Below are 17,342 nucleotides of genomic sequence, written 5' to 3'. Positions count from 1 at the left end.
ACGTGAATTCCTTTTTTTTTTTTAAATATCTTTATTAGATTTTATACAAAGAAGACAATATAACACATAAAACAACCCACCCCCCCCCCCCCCCCCTCCGGTCGGGCAGGTTAAATGTGGAACAAAAGGAAATCATAAAGCATATATCTATAATAAAAGAAAAAGATAATAAATGAATTAACAAATAATTATTCAAAGAGAAATAAACATTGGGTTAGGTAGGTACAGGTGACAGCTAAATCATTACAGACAGATTATTACTATATAAGTCACCGGGATTCAGACTATTCTATTAAAGGTAACCCGATTTTTAGCCCTTTTATCCTACGCTTCCTCCCTTTAGTTTTATATAATGCCATTTCTAGGTTAAAGATTGCTAACAGTCTTGAAAACCACTGTTGAGATGAGGGGCTATTGGATCTAACCAAGCTGATGCTATGCAAATTCTTAATACGGCCATCGAAAAAAATATCAGTTCATGACCGATATTCAGGTTGGTGCAGTTTGTTACGCCCAGGACTACTGTTTGATCGGATAGAGTGACCACAATTTTGAGAATCAGTGAAAGAAAATGTTCGATTTTTGACTTGAGAGGAATTAGAGAGGAACAGGATGAAAAAATGTGTATGCAGCCCGCATTTTGTAACTTACATCGGAAGCAGCATGTGCCTCTCCCACTACCCCATTTGGCTATTCTGTCCGGAGTATAATACATAAAAAAACATATTTTATAAAATTGTGTTTGTAGTTTCGTTGACATAAGTATAGTTTGCGATAGCCCATATACATACTCAAATTCTTCTGTGGAGATTGTAATTTTACTTTGCCATTTCTGAGTGATCTTCTGCAAATCATCCGTAAAATGCAACAATAATAGCTGATATAACCCCCCAATCCGGATTTTTTCCTGAGAGTGGCTGAGAATTTCAGCTATGGGGTTTTTAATCATAGTGTCTTCTCCCCTTACACGTCGTAATAGAAAATCTCTTATTTGAAGAAGTCTCTCCATTCCAAGTGATACTTGTCTTTCAACAATTCAAAAGAGTATAGCCTCTCTGAGGAAAAAAAACATCCTATATGCGTGATTCCGGCTGTGATCCATCTATAAATATAGGAGTCTTTAAATATGTCTGGTAGGGAGGGATTGTTTTGTATGGGTGTATAGAAAGATAATCGTCCCAAATCTATCATTTTCCTCACAGATTTCCAGACCTTAAATGCTCCTATGAGTGTTTTTAATCTCACTTTTTTATGGTAACTATCGAAGAGATATCTCCAAAGATAGCCAGTGTTTCTATCACCTAGTATTATTTGATGAATTCAAGGGGCGTCATTATCCACAATTGTCCCTGTTCCGTCAAGAAGAAAAAGTTCATGATTATATAGCAAGACTGTTGCCCAATAATATACCCTAAGATTTGGAAGACTTAATCCTACTCTTTCTTTGGGAAGTGTCAGCAGTTTATAGGCACGGCGGGGCTGTGTGTATGACCAGACAAAGTCCGTGAAAATATGTTCCATTCTTTTAAACCACTGGTCTGAAATTTCCAGATTAATGGCTCTAAATATATACAGGAGTTTTGGAAAGTAGACCATTTTTAATGCATTCACCCGTCCGATCAAAGAAAGATGTAGATTATTGATACGGCGGAGATCTTTTTGGATTTTATTTAGTGAGGGTTTTAAGTTCAGATCGACTAGATTCTCTAATTCAGAAGTAATCGTAACCCCTAGATAAGTAGCTGAACCTGTTATGCGTGGATCTATCATATCACATTTGTTATTCATAATTATTTGAGTTTTCCCTTGGTTCAGAGGATACCCTGAAATTTTCCCAAATCTTACAGCCTCCAGTTCAATAGTAGGCATAGCCAAGTTTGGATTAGCGGTGACAATGGCGATATCATCGGCATATGCAAGAGTTTTTGTTGAGTATCTATGTGTCAAGATAGCGGCTATATTCCTATTGCATTCCAATCTCCTAATAAATGGATCAATATAAATAGCGAACAGCAGCGGGGAGCAGGGACATCCCTGCCTAGTTCCTCTCGAGATTTTTAGTTCTTTAGAAATGCAACCGTTGACCATCACCATAGCCTGAGGATTAATGTAGAGTTTTTGGATTGCCTGTATGAAAACCTGTTTGAATCCGATCCGGGACATAGCCTGCCAGAGGAATGACCAGGAGACCCTGTCAAAAGCTTTCTCGGCGTCGAGTAGTATTAACGCCATCGGGTCTCCTGTCACCTGGGTATGGTAAAATAAGCTGATTACCCTCCGTGTGTGATTAGTGGTGTCTCTCCCGGGGTTAAAGCCATGCTGAAATTTAGATATGACTTTATGGATAATTAATGAGATACGGTTGGCAAACAGTTTAGAGTAAATTTTGGAATCTGCGTTTATTAACGTGATGGGACGATAAGAGCCCATCTGGTCCAAGGGTTTATTTTTCTTGGGGAATATAACAATTTTAGCCTTTGACCAAGAGTTGGGAGGTTGCCCTCCTCTAAATATATGTAGGCATAGGTTCAACAATATTTCTTGAAGCTGATCCAGGAATACTATATAAAATTCAAGAGGAATCGCATCTTGTCCAGTTGCCTTCCCACGGGAGAGATCTTTTACCGTTTTTACTATTTCCTCTATGTCGGGGGCCTTTTCCATGTTTTCCTGATCTTCTGTGTTAAATTTGTCACAGGTATCCAAGTCTAAATATTCAGTAATTTTCTCTTGAACTATTTCTCCCTCTTCTGTATATAAAGCACCAAAATGCTTCTCTAATCTTATCTGAGTCAGATATTTTGCCTGCTATAGGGTCCTGAATTTCCTGTATTACGTTTTGTGTAGTCTGCTGTCTCATCCGGATGGCTAATTGCTGACCAACCGACTCACTAACCTCGTATATTTTTTCACGGTGAGCAGTAGCTTTTTTAACTGCTTTGATGGTATACACATTTGTGATTGTCGCTTTGGCTATTGCAACCTGCGTTTGTGCATTAGTTATCTCTTCTGTGGTAAAAGAGCTTCTTGTTACCCTTATAAGATCTTCCTCCACCCTCTTTAAGGTTTCTTGTAACAGTCTTAACGTTTCTCTTGCACACTTGTTAGTCCTGAGTGAATATTGTATAGTTTCTCCCCTAATGCCGGCTTTTAGGGCATCCCAAACGAAATCTATCGTTGTGCTACCTGTATTAACCGCTAAGAAGTTAGATATCCAGCTTCTCATGTGATTACAATATTCGCTCTCGAGGAGCAGAAACCTCTCGAATGTCCAAGCTTGTGGTATCTGTGTTAGAGATGTTGTCTCAACTGTAAGTAGCAAAGGATTATGATCCGACATAATACGGGGTAGCTTTACTAATTTGGAGAAGGTTTTGATTGAGTTAGAGATTAAAAAGTAATCCAGTCTGGCATGTGTATGATGCGGATTTGAATAATATGTGTACCTTGGATCATTGGGGTTGCTATTTGAGGTCTGCCACGCATCTATTAACCCGTGGGTGATACATAGTTCCTTGATTGCCTTAAAGACTTTTGATTTCCGTCCACGGTAATGCCAGTCATCTTTTATTGACCAGTCATATGAAAGATTTATATTAAGATCTCCACAGATTATAACAGGTAGCGGCCAATTGGTACGTTCGTTGGAAACATTATTAATTGCCACGGGGTCATCGCTATTATTCCCATAAATTGAGCAGATGGTCATTGATGAGGATTGTCCTGTATGAACTTCTGCGATCACCCATCTTCCCAATTTATCAGATTTAATTCTCTTAAAATTAAACCCTCTTCCTTTGGCTAAAAGTGCTACCACTCTAGCCCGCATACCCTGTGTAGTTGCACCAATCAGATTGTATCCTAGTGAGCTTAACATGTGTGATTGTGACCCTTCAATATGAGTTTCCTGCAAACATACAATGTTAGCACCGATGGTCTGTAGGCCTACTGCCACCATTTGTCTCTTCTTAATATCATTTAAACCACAAATATTTAATGACAATATTTTTAGCATACCCATCTATCAGTCCATTTTTTGTGTCGATAATTTGATGCTTTTTCTTTCAATTCCCTGAAAATGTGTCCGCTAACAGCCCGAACTGCCCGACCACCCCCCCTCTTTCCCACCCCCCACCCACCACCACCTTTGAAGGATACCTGGCCTTGTCGGGACCAGGGGTGTGACATCAGTGTAAGCGCGCCCAGCGGGCTGGGCTGGTTTGTTAATGTATTTTACATACTTATCAAATCTCAAATAAACTAGGGTCTAGCTAATATAATAGCGTTTCACATTTCCTATTATAAAAATAGAATAGATTTGTTCTCCAACCTGCTCAACCCTTCTACTAATTTTCAGTGATACCTCAGACTCTGTACATGAATAAAGAGTAGAATAGATAATTCAGCTTATCAGTTCTTGTTACATGTCCTTGTATAGGATTTACATTATTTCCCTGAATTTCGTGAACTAGCCTCAGTAATTTCTCGTAAATAATCCTCCGCTTGTACTTCGCTATTAAAGCTTCTTGTTGAGCCCTTCAATATAATTTTCAGGCGTGCCGGATTTTGCAGGAATACTTTTGCTCCGAGTTTTTCAAAGGGTCCAAATAGTTGGCGCATTTTCCATCTACGCTCCACAGTCGAGTGAGCGAAATCCGGTCTCGCAAAAAATTTGAACCCCTTATGTTCTCTTTGTGTGGTAGGTCTTGCAAGATTATAAATTGCTTTGCGGAGGAGAAAGTTGCCAAAGTAGACCAACATTGCCCTGGGATATTGATTTTGCTTGTTACAGTGTTTTGAAAGGGTTAAGGGAAAGCGATGGGCCCGCTGTATCTCCCTTTCCATATCCCAGGCTTCCAGTTCCGGAAATGATGTTTAAGAATGTTAATCATTGCCCCTCTAGCGTCGTCTCCCTCAATTTTTTCTGGAATTCCAAGGAACCGTAAATTGTTCCTTCTAGATCTATTTTCATGATCTTCCACTTTGGCCATGAGGTCTTTTATTATTCCATCTTGCTCTTTTTCATTTTTTGGGATTTTCATGACTTCAGTTTCAAGGTTCTCGGTTCGAGTTTCAACCATGACCATTCTCTCGGACTTTTCAGAGCAGATATTACCTACTTTTTTCACAGCGCCTTGTAGTTTTTCAATGGCCATGCGGTTTTTTAGGCTATCTTTCTTAACATCCTCGTGGAAATTCTTTATTGAGCGGATTTGAATAATATCCGCTCAATGAGGGTTCAGTTGTTTTTTGACATGAGGTTTCTCCCATTGATTTAATCCTTGGGCTTTTTCGGGTAGGATTAGTTCTGCTTTAGTCATAATCGGTATTGTTACCGGGGTCTGTGGTCTCTTCGTTCAACCAATTTTTTCCCCCCTTTTATGTTTCATCCGTTTTTTCCCGCTCCTGCTCCTTTTTTTCCTCTGACGCTATTTTTGGTGTGTAATCTTGAGTCACCGGAGCCAGTGATTTCTAGAAGTGCTGAGTCTCTTTGCACATCAGGACTTGGTTCGCTTGATTCGCTTAGTTCGCTTGAGTCGCTTGAAATAGACATCCCTGTTTCATATATTTCTGATTCGGAGTCTTCGTCGGAGATTGATAAATTAGCTGAATGCGAGTCTTTCCCTGCTGAAAAGGTTTGCATGTTGCGGGCGGGTTGTAAATGCTCTATTTTCTGATTCATCTTTTTTTGATCAGATGGGTCTCCCTGGTTAGTCATCCGTATGTCCACTTCTATGGATGGCCTTGTCTCTTCGTTCCCAGTATTTGGGTCTTCATATCGGGTTCCTTCTCCTGTAGTGAGAGTATGATTCCCATTGGTGCTAGTTTCATTTAAGAGTATATTTTGAGCCTCGTTGCAGCTCTCGCCTGGCTCCCTAGAGTCCTTGATTTGCTGTTGGCTCTGTTGTTGGCTCTTCATTTTTTCATTGGTTGATACATCGCTTGGGGGCTGAAAATATTCGATATTCGCGGCTGGGATGTCGCCGGGAGACCAGTACTTTTAGCTGTGGCTTTTAAGTTTTTTATAGTCTGCAACCTCTGTACTTTTTTCGCCATTAGCTCTAGTTTGGCATCTTCCTCTTTTTCTCCCCCTGTCTCCTTCTTGTCGGCTGGTACCCGCTCCTTTTCTTTTTCTCTCTCTCTCTCCTTGCATTTCGCTTTTTCCTTTTCCAGCTTTTTTTCTGCATTTTTATCTTTAGGCTTTGCTTTCTCTTTCTTTCTCTTTCTCTTGGGACTCATTCTTTGACATATCTCTTTCCTTTGCTCTGGCTCCTCTAGTTTCAGGGCCTTTATACCTGTTAATTATGTTCGTAGTAAATGTCTCTTCAGTCTCTTCAATCTCTTCATTCGACAGGTTTTGATCTTCTAGGCTAGTTCTCTCTGCTTGTAAGGAAACACCTACTCCACCTCCATCGACTTTTCCTTTGTTGAGGACCATATTGCTTAGTGTTGTTGTTTGTATTTTCTGAATTTTTTTATCCTTTTGGTCCCTTTGGTCTTTTTGTACGATGGGTCCTCCCCCTCCGTCTACTCTATCCTCTTCGGCGCTTCTATCCATGTCTGTAGTCGGAGATGTCATCCAGAGTTGCCCTTCTTGAACTCTCTTGAAACAGTCTGTGTGTTTTCTCAGCACACTTTCGCCTCCTCTCTGTCCGTTTTTACCATCAATTTTCCTGAGACAGAAATCCAGGATACTCTGTGAGAAGTCAGAGATGGAGGGACAAAGTTTGTCGACCTGGAGGTTTGTTGATGTCTCACCAAACAGGGCAAATAATGTGACATTGAACACTGTGTTAAACCGAGCAGAGGAGGGGGGTCAAAGTACCAATATCAGATCGATTTTTAAAGTTTTTAAAGTTGTATCTCCATTTCTTTGATCTCACTCTGCCTCGAGCAGCATTCACCTTACCCCGATCTTTTCTCCGTCCCTCTCTCTCCCTTTTTTTCCTGCAGCCGGAGCCTCTTTCGTCTCCCTAGCAACAAGAAGCGCGGGACACGCAGCAAGCGTGAGATTTGAAGGCCAGCTCTCGGCTTTGCAGATGACGTCTGGGAGCAAGAGGAGAAGGAGGGAGAGATGCCGGTCCGTTCGGTAATCGGCTTAAGCGTGGCTCGGGTGCTGGCAAGATACAAGCAGGAGGTAAGGTGAGATCGGGAATGGGAGGATCAGAGAACGGAAAGGATCGAGAGGAAATATGTATGTGTGCAGCAGGAGTCGATCGCAGACCGCTTTCAAAGGACAGAGTGCACAATCAGAAAGTATTAGCACTTTTGCACTTTAGCATTGGAGCCACAAGTACGGGATACAGAGAGAGTCTAAATAAATGATGAATGTAACAGACAGACAGGAGCAGGGAGTAATTATGAAGACACATTAGTCAGTCCAATCCCGTCAACTTTCACAAGTGGAACGTAGCCATCACCTTAATCGGCGCTGTAATGCACTGTAATGCTGTAATGCCGTGATATGATGATACCGCTATTATACTCCTTACTTGGGGGATATTCGCGGCAGTGGAGTACTGGGGTAATGGAGCACTGGAACACAGGAGCACAGCAGGTTGCAGATTGCAGGTTTTTTGCGGGTTACAGGTTACAGGTTGCAGGTTGATTTTAGCTGACCACATACAGCTCGGAATAGCACGGAATAGCATGTGAAGGGTTCCTAGATCATGAAATCATGAAATCGGCTGACATCTAGAACTTATGGAACTGTAGAGAAGTATCTGAGATAAACTGCCAGGGCCGCCGAGCACTGCCACTACGACCGCTCACACAGACGCCATCTTGCCTCTCTCAGGATTGAGGGGACATGAATTCCTTAACAATTAAAAATATTTCTTTGCTGGTATTTGTAGCTGCTTCAATTCTTCTAGCTAGGTAGGCTTTCTTTTCCAAGATAATGTCACAGTGGTATAATTTGATAGATTCTTTATAATCCATCTTGGCTCTGGGATCACCCAACAAGATCACCTGTTTCACCTAAGGGAGGCACACATTCTCTACACAAAGGACATGGGAGTTAAATCACATATGTCTACTGCTTGACTCAATGTTTTCTGCACACTGCGAGTCACAACATCTCCCGGAAGGCAACTTCTAATATTATTTGAATAATTCAGCGCTAAGCTAGGAATATCCAATTTTACAATCACATATAAAAAGGTGGATGATATCCAGTGCTTCACGCTTCAATTTAATGGGGCAATTTTGTGTAATTACTCATCTTTCATAAAGACCAAATTGTGATATCCTTTTAGAGTTATAAGGAAACATTTTCGTTTTGATATCAATTTCTAATAGGAATATAGATTACAGAGACAATATGTTTAGCTTAAAATAGAGAAAATAAGGAAATTGGGTTTGTTAGGAAGAAGCATCACAGATAAGAAACACAGAATGATCCAGGGCCACACAATACATTTTTTAGTGGTGCTAAATACACTGCGGACAGACACACTATCAACTGTGAAGTAACTGGCAGCAGGTTTTTCTCAGGTTCCTGGTCTTTCCGTCTTAGAAGAAATAGAGGATCCTGCTGACAAATATAGGTCATACAGCTGCTAAGAGGGAGCTGTATGAATGTCAACCACCCCCACAGCTGCTCTTTAGCAGTTTTCAATGATATAACACTCTACATAAAATCAATCTAGATGTTCGCACGTGGTGTATATGGACAGTGAGTGCTCGCCTTCTCACTACCAGAATAGATCAATGTTCACAGGTACACAAGTGGAGCTATTGTTCAATTTTGTGTCAAGATGAGATATAGAAACATGCTCTTAGTTAAATTTTACTGTAGAATGTAAGTAACTATTGCTGCTAAATGCAAGACTTATAACAGATATCACAAATGTTTAAAATTAGCCAAGCTGAGATGACCAACATCATCTAACTTAGCACCACAAGGAATATATTTTCATGTAAGAAACTGACTTTTGTAGATATAAACGTACCCGTAGAAGCTGGCTCATAGAAGGCGGGTGGAGTTGCTCCATGTCTTCCTCATCTGGGACAACCGGATGCTGGCTCTTTGGGGTCCCACACATCAGAGGTTCACTCTTCACATTTTCTAAGCGATAGACAAGATGCTGGAAATTCGTGGAAGACTCTAGCGGCTCAATGCCATAGCTGGCATTCTCTAGCTGCAGCAACCCCCTGTGAGTGGGAAACAAATATCACCTAGATCTATCAATAAAAATACTTTATTTCCAAGAATTAAATTCTTACAGAAACATTGCACATTACTCAATTCATAAATAGACAATCCCAAATATCATTCAAAAAAATTTGTAACACACACTTAGATCAATTTTAGCCAAACACTTAACTTTGCCTAAGCCGTATAAACACTTAAAGTTTCCGATGATAAAAGACAGCAAATGGTCGACAACCCAAAGTCCCACATATATTAACAACTCATTAAAAGGACAAAAGATGCAGAATTAACCATTAACTTGCAGCTCATTTTGCTCAGATATAACATTGTAAAGCTTATTACAATTCCCCTTCTCGCCCTAACTCCTTGCCAAATCATCCTCTTCAAATGAACAGGGCTCAGTTAGATCTTCAAAACTGTTGTTACCTATAGAACTTTCTAATATACTACAGAATAATTATCAACTGACAATATTTTACTGGGGGGAGAAAAAGCACAAACCCGGTATGGGATAGGGCAGGGAAATAGCATACGAAGAATAGGGCAGTAGCATATGCAGTTCAACATCAACAATTGTCACGTATAAGGTCTGTTTATAGAAAAAATAAAGCAGAATTAGCATAGCTGAAGGCTCTGGTGTGTGTGAAAGTTTTTCATACTCATCAAAATGCATATCACAAGGTAATCCTGAAATGTATTGCTTTAAGTGACTAGTTATGATGGATTTATTACTGCTTGGTAAATAACTCGTATATGGCTTTTGTAGATGGGTCCTTTTACGAACAAAAAAAGGACTCCAACCCAATCAGGGCTTTCAACTACAAAACTAACCAATAGTAATCTTCAACTGGAAATCCCTCTGATTTGTAATCACCTTAGAAACATGTCTGTGCAATCAACGGATGTGAAAAGTCTCGGCGTCAAAGGGGTGGTTTGCAGGACAGTGATTATAGCATGTGTGGGTATGAATCTATAGATGTTCCTATCTGAGAAAGTATTTTTGATGGTTTATGCTACACTGATTTACTAGTTAACAGGGAAGCATTCTAAGCTTGTATGGAAAAATCGATCTCATTAAATATGAATTATTAATTTGCTTTGATCTACTCATCAATGTGCTCTTTATCCATTATTTATTCCTTTCCTCTGATATGAAAAGATGTGCCTTGTCGCTTCAAGGCCTCTTGGCTTTAAATGAAATATATGAATGTAGAATTTATTAGGAGAACTCCATTTGAGAGTGGTAGTAAATCAGGTAGTCAACTGGAAAGCTTCTGAATTGGGTCATCGGACGTTGGCTATGTAGGGTCCTGTGAGCTTTTCATGGAGGCTCCAGGTCCCTTTATGTGGGTTCCGCTTGATGATGGCTGAATGAATCCTTAAAAAGGCGAGGCTATTTTGAAGGATGGTAGACTAGGTTAGCACCTCAGGAGTGGACTCAAGGCGTTAAGAGTTATTGGTTCAATACTCATGCGTATTGCTGCTGAATATGGAATGGGTAAGGTGTAGTACTATCAAACCTAAGCCTATACCCTAGAGTGTGGGTGGGGGGGGGGGTCATTGTCTAACGGGATTCACACCCAAAGGCTTTGAAGGCAGCGCACAGTGTGGCTCTTTCATAGCGGAGTGCTTTGATTTCTTTAGTATTAGTTACTGAGAAAGGGGGGTCCCAGTGAGAATGAACTATTAAGTTAGAGATAAACACAAATAGTAATACACTTAATGAGTCTACAATGTTTTAATCACAAAGTAGATGAACCAAGATATAGTATCAAACAATTCGTCAATTTATAAATCTGAATAGGTTGGATAGTGCCCAAGAAAAGTGGTTGGTGATAAGTGAGGATGGTGTAAATAGGGAAAGTGACATAAAAATCAGAACAGGATCTGATACATTTGCATATGTATTGAAATGCACAAAAAGATAAATCAAGACAATCACTCAAAGCACATGCCCCACATAATACATATTATGTAACATTGTTAAATGGGGGCTGGAGAGCAGGAAAGTGTTGTCGACGTTTCGACCCTCAGAAGAAGCAGGACTTATTGAACCCTTGCAATGGGGTCTTCATCAGGACGGGTGTTGGGACTAGCAACCAAGTAAATCGGGGCTCATCATCTAATAGTCAAATGGGGAAACCTCCATGAAGACGAGATTGGTATCTGGATGAGTACGAAAAAGGAAAAAACGGGCGTCGAGGCGTAGGTCTGGAGCAGCCCGGGGACAGTGGGCAACGATATCCACGAATTAATCGTAATCATAGATGTGTTATATCGTCGTCCCCATCATTGTGGCGAACATCTAAATGAAAGGGCGGGGGCCGCGTCGAGGTATGAGTCAGGAACAGCCCGGGGACGTTGGGCAGAGGATTACACGGATCAATCGTGAATCTTGGTAAGTAATATTGTCGTCCCCATTAGAGCGCGAGCGCTGTGAATAATTCCATAGTCGTCCGCGAATAAGGGGTCAAGTCCGGCGTCTACACCATCAACTGGAAGCTGACTCGCGGGCTTCCTGGTAAAAGCGTTCTTTAGTATTAGGTACAAAGCGCTACGTAGTTTGGGATTCCATAGAGCGTGTACATTTTCATCAGTGTCACAGCTTTTATTATGCTTCTGTGATCTGTCTGGATAGTACCGGAGCACTGGTAATTAAAATTTTTGTTATTTTTCTGAAGCGAGATAGGCCTTCTCAAATCATGGTTATTGATTGTGGTATTATGATCGGTACAATAGCAAAAATTAGGCAAAGACAGTTCTGGGTCGAACCCTTGGCTTGGGAAGCAGGGGTTGTGGTGTAATGAAACATGATGAAGCCTCTCACAATTGCCAGGGAAAGGTCAAAGGGTGTGTGGTTCTGAAAATTCTGGACTCGTGTAATAATTCTGGACTCGAGAATAAAACTTCATCGTAACATGACGAATTTAGTATCAAAAGACCGAGAATGACGAATACACCATGTACAAGTATTTTTAGCATATTCGAGTGACGATTTCACCTCGAAATCGTCATTATCGTTCTGAACCCTCGGCTTCCATTTTATGTATGGCAGCCATTTTGTGAGTTGCCCTTTACATAGGCTTATAATCCAGCTAAATTTGATTCCAAAAGGACACGTACACCTTAATCGACTTTCCTATGACCTGTGCGAGTTGGAACCATTGCCCCAGGCCGTACCTGTTAGGTCAGTTCCTCTCCCAGTGGCCGAACAAGATAGCATCAAGGCTCAACAAGCCATAAAACCTTTTTATCGCACACACACCCTGCCGAATCTTGCTCACATCTGTCCCTGCTCTTTTCTCTCACTTGCTTTATGATGGGGAGGTGCCCGTTTTTATTAGGGGTCCACTGATATCTGATGGAAATACTGGACCTTGCCGGGTAATTTATTGTGGGCTGGACGAAGTGAAATATGGGCTTGTCACCATGACTCTGCTTTTTCTTTGTAAACTAAAGTATGTGAATAGTATATTGTAAATTCAAGAATGTTTGCCTGAAGCTGAATATTTTGTATAAAAAGAGAAGCCTGGTTTTGTGAATTCGAACAGTCTCCTGAGAATATACTTCCCGTGTGTTGTACTTCTAGGACACTTGTTACCTTGGTTGCAGCCAATAAAATCGATCCTTGACTTCACCTAGAAGACTCTGAGTTTCTGTGGTCTGAATCAGGAAAGGACTCGAGGTCTTTGGGTGTACCCTGACACCGCTGGGTTGCCTGTTCTGTACCGGTTCTTAAAAACCCAGTACCTCAGCTGGCGCCCAACGTTTGGGGCGATTCCAGCGGTACCAGCCCAGCCAGAGGTTCGTGAGGAGCTTCGTGTGAAAATTCTGGAGGACGGCCAACCACTTCATCGACCCCTGCATGTCGACGTGGTCCGAAGGTCTTTGCTGCGAGGTTCCCCGCTTCCCGACGGCTACAAAGGACTGCTGCCCTGGCTATCGCCCTGATTTGGACCCTTGAAGTTTGGTAGAGCGAAACACTAAGACGAGTCTTCTGGTGATGTCATCGATATCTCAGTTAAGTATAAGTGGAGCGTCTCCCAGTCCTTAGTTGGTTCTTAGTCTTGGGTATCCTTTGGGATCATTTTTGGAACTTGCAAGTGCCAAAGCCGAAGGACTCGTGTATTCACGAGAAATATCGTAATCGATAATCCTTTGAAGTTTGGAGCTAGACTAGAGAGCGAAGATGCCTGGTCTTAGACTTGGAAATTTGTTTTGTCTTGGTTGTAATAATAGGGACTCCCGATTGGAGGACTCATGTCCGGTTCCTCCGGTTGGAACTCCAACTTAAGAGTTGTATGTGAAACACGGAGTAGGCCCCATCACATACAATGAAGTGTGGATCAAATACACCAGAAAAGATGGTGTTTTAAAATGGCCCCAATATGGTAGCTTTGACACGGAAATCCTAGATAACCTCGAAGTTAAACTTTTCAATAAGAAAGCCCGGCCGGCGATGTTTGACTCTTTTTGCCTATGGCGTAAAGAGGCCAAACAGAAGGAAATTAAATTAGAGAAGAAAAATAAGAGAGAAAGGGGTATTTCAGTAATGCAAGCTGCTATGCAGTTTAAAGACAAAGAAGAACAGATGAGTGAGCAGTTGCACAGGCAACGTAAAATGGCAATTGATAAATGCTATCCAGTTTTGCCGCCTCTTAAGCAAGATGCAGCAAAAGACCTTGGAAAAGATCCATTAATGACGCATTTATTAAGTTCGCCACCCCCCTATGCACAGAATGCTACAGCACCTCCGCAACCCTTAGTTGCGCAACCTGTGATTGCATTGCCTCCTGCTCCTCTACAGCAACCACCAGCTGTTCTTCAGCTGGCTCCTGCTCCTTCGGTGCAGGCTCCTCAAGGCCCACCGATCACATCTACTTCACCTGTGCTTTCTACGACTTTGCCTAGTGCACCTTCCACTTCTCCCTCTGCTATTGCCTCTACTTCTGCCTTAACTCACCCTGTTTTTCTGCCCGTTCTTCCGTCAGTTTCTCCTTCCATTCGACAGAGAATGGCCAACACTGTTACTAATCTTTTCTTACCTTTTCTCGGGTCGCCTAACACGACCCCTAACACAGAACGAAGACAGTTGCGGAGTCAATTGCCCGACTATCGAGAGAGAGATTTACTGAATCGTTTAGCGCATAAATGGGTTATGGACACTGTAAGGTATGATGTAGAGTCTGTCATGGAAGTCTTCCGTCAATGGGAAGCACCGAAGCAGAGATACGTTTTTGAACAAATGTGTGTTTTCCTCTGTGAGGATTTGGAAGACAATGATTTGGAATACAACCCGCCCGAGTTGTGTCGTGCGCGTTTCGATTTCGCAGAGGGCATGATTGTAGGCCGCGATGTTGAGAGAGCAGTTGAGATATTGTTATCATATCGGAGTAAGGGGAGCACTTCTGGATCGCAATCTGAGCATGGTGCATCCGGTAGGAAAAAGGCACGACAATACCCCATGAGAGAAGTTCCCCCACAATGGAGAGAGGGTGACAACTGCTAACCCACCTATTCTGCCACACTTTCAGCGTGTGTGGGTACATGTCCCATGGAAGCGAGCTGAAGTTTTAGCCCTTAAACAGACATTACCTGATCCCCGTAAAAATCCTGCAGGGTATTACAAAGAGTTGTCACAGACTGCAGGGTCATGTATCATGAATTTAGCCGATATCGATATGTTATTTGGAAATGTTGTTCCACAGCCTTTATGGGGTAAGATTCGTCATACAGATAATGATCAGGAATTAGGTTAATATTACTGCTGCAGATGCCCTACAAATTGGTGGTGCTAAACCTGAGCCTTTAGTAGCAGACCTCCCTGGTAGGATCATTAATTACATGAAAACTATAATGCCTGCCATGCGAGTAAATTGGGATCAATTGTCTGCGTGTAAGCAGAAGAAAGATGAAACGGTGTCAGATTTCTTCACCAGGTTTGAAGAAACGTTTGTCGACCACAGTGGTCAAGATATGACCACAGAAGGTGGTCAGTGTTTGTTCGTCGATAAATTCGTGCACAATCTGCTTCCAGAGTTGTGTAAAAAGTTAAAGGATTCAGAGAGTTCTTGGGCAGTTTCGTCTTCAGCACAGATATTAGCTACTGCACAGTACTACGAAAATAGAGACAAAGACGAGAAAGATAGAGCAGAAAAGAAAACTAAGGAGCTGAAAACGAAGGTTTTGTTACAGCAAGCATATCCGCCACGTGGTGGTGGTGGCCAGAATAATGGTGGTCAGAATAACTATCAGAGTAATTATCAACAGCCTCAACAGTATCAGAGGAACTCGCAAAGAGTCGAGTATACTCAACCACGTGTCCCTGTAGGCCCCTATCAGTGTTCGTATTGCAAGGAAGAGGGTAATTTCAAGTATAGTTGTCCTATTTTGTTACAGCGTGCAAATGGTGCTTCTGGTGTAAGAGGTCGTGGTGTTCAGCAAGCGCCTAGAGGTAGAGGACGTGGAAACGTCCCCCAGAACGCACATCCCCTTCCACCACAAAATTCTATGAATAGGTTCGATCAGCAGAATAACGCATCTGACAGGACAGCTCAATACTATGTTGATGATTACTATACAGAAGATGAGTATTTGGAAGGTAATGATTGCTAGGACAGCCATAGACAAAGAGAGGGAGTTGTTTCAGTTCCAGTAGATCAGAATGGACCATACGTTGAGGTAATTACATCAGGTGTGTCAGAACCTTTTCTGTTGGATACTGGTGCTATAAAGAGTTCTATTATGCACTCCAAACTCCCTGGCGCACCTTTGTCTGGCGAAATGAATGTTTCTGTAGGGTTTTCAGGCGCCCCGGTTAGGAACCCGATTTCTGACCCTTTGTCTCTTTCTGTTGGTCCTCGTGAATTAGAAGCACCCTTTATCCTGACAACAGGTTGTGGTGAAAACTTGTTAGGATTAGATCTGTTAAAAAGATTGTATGCGACTTTGTATTGTTCTCCTTCAGGAGTACAACTTACTTTAGGTAAGAAAGTGGTTTCTCCAATGTATTTGTCAAGGGATAAACTTCCAGCAGAATTGTCGCTTCTTCCTGATATTCTTTGGGCTGCTGGTCCTAATGATGTGTGTCTTTTAGAAATACCACCATATGTTGTAACATTGAAAGCAAATGTTAAAATGCCACGAATTCCCCAATATAGAATTTCTAGTGAGGGTGAGAAAGCTTTGCTAGCGATCGTTTACGAGCTAATTGAAAAAGATGTGATTGAAGAGACAAGAGGCAACGTTTGCAATAGTCCTGTTCTGCCTGTTTTAAAAAGAACTGATCCATCTCAGCCACCCGTGTACAGATTTGTGATTGATCTCAGAGAGGTGAATAAAATAGTTGTGCCACAATTCCCAGTTGTCCCCGACATTACTACACTATTGACTATGATTCCAGCTTCTGCCACCTGGTTCTCGGTGATTGACTTGAAGAATGCTTTCTTCAGCATCCCGATTGCTGAGGAGAGCAGGGATATTTTTGCATTCAGTTTAGGAGGACGCAGTTTCCGCTTTAAATGCCCTCCCCAGGGCTACTGTGAAAGTCCATCAATATATAGTCAAGCTCTAAAAACACAGCTTGATACAATTGTTTTACCTGAAGGTGCTACTCTTGTACAGTACGTTGATGATTTGCTCATTGCTGCAGATACTGAGGAAATATGTAATAAAGCCACGATGTCATTGTTGCGTCATCTGTGTGATTTGCATCACAAGGTGTCACTTTCCAAATTACAATATTGTCGACAAGAAGTAAAGTAAAGTCCACATTTGTAAAGCGCACAATCACCCGTAAGGGTCTCTAGGCGCTGGGGGGCCGTCGGGAAGATTAAGCGAGCTATTGCCCAGAGTCACATGGTGCTGGGCTGACCTGCCGCCGGAGCCGGGGATCGAACCGTGGTCCCCAGATTCCAGCGTCAGTCGCCCTGGCCGCGGCGCCACACCTCTTCCACCGTGTGACCTACTTAGGTCACCTCTTATCGAAGGAGGGAAGGAAACTGACCCCAGAAAGAATTCAGGCAATAGCGAAATTGAGTATGCCAAAAACACAGAGAGAAGTGCGTGCTTTCTTGGGCATTACATCGTACTGTAGACAGTGGATTCCAAATTTTTCGTTATTAGCCAAACCTTTGGTGGCATTAACGTGTAAAGACACACCCAATCCCGTTCCTTGGTCTGAAGA

General features: G+C 42.0%; 1 protein-coding gene across 1 annotated transcript in view; it reads right to left on the bottom strand.

The window, feature by feature from the left end:
- The window catches only part of ADAM9 (ADAM metallopeptidase domain 9), a 491,300-nt gene that overhangs the window by 255,477 nt on the left and 218,481 nt on the right, over positions 1-17,342 (bottom strand). Inside the window, exon 6 of the mRNA XM_078666483.1 lies at positions 8,955-9,156. Coding sequence (XP_078522609.1) covers positions 8,955-9,156 — 202 coding nt within the window. The remainder of the gene's footprint in view (positions 1-8,954; positions 9,157-17,342) is intronic.

Source organism: Lissotriton helveticus, chromosome 11 (genome assembly GCF_964261635.1).
Source record: "Lissotriton helveticus chromosome 11, aLisHel1.1, whole genome shotgun sequence".
Taxonomy (NCBI): Eukaryota; Metazoa; Chordata; class Amphibia; order Caudata; family Salamandridae; genus Lissotriton; species Lissotriton helveticus.
Note: the sequence above shows the minus strand (reverse complement) of the source record. Positions and strands in the feature narration are given on the sequence as shown.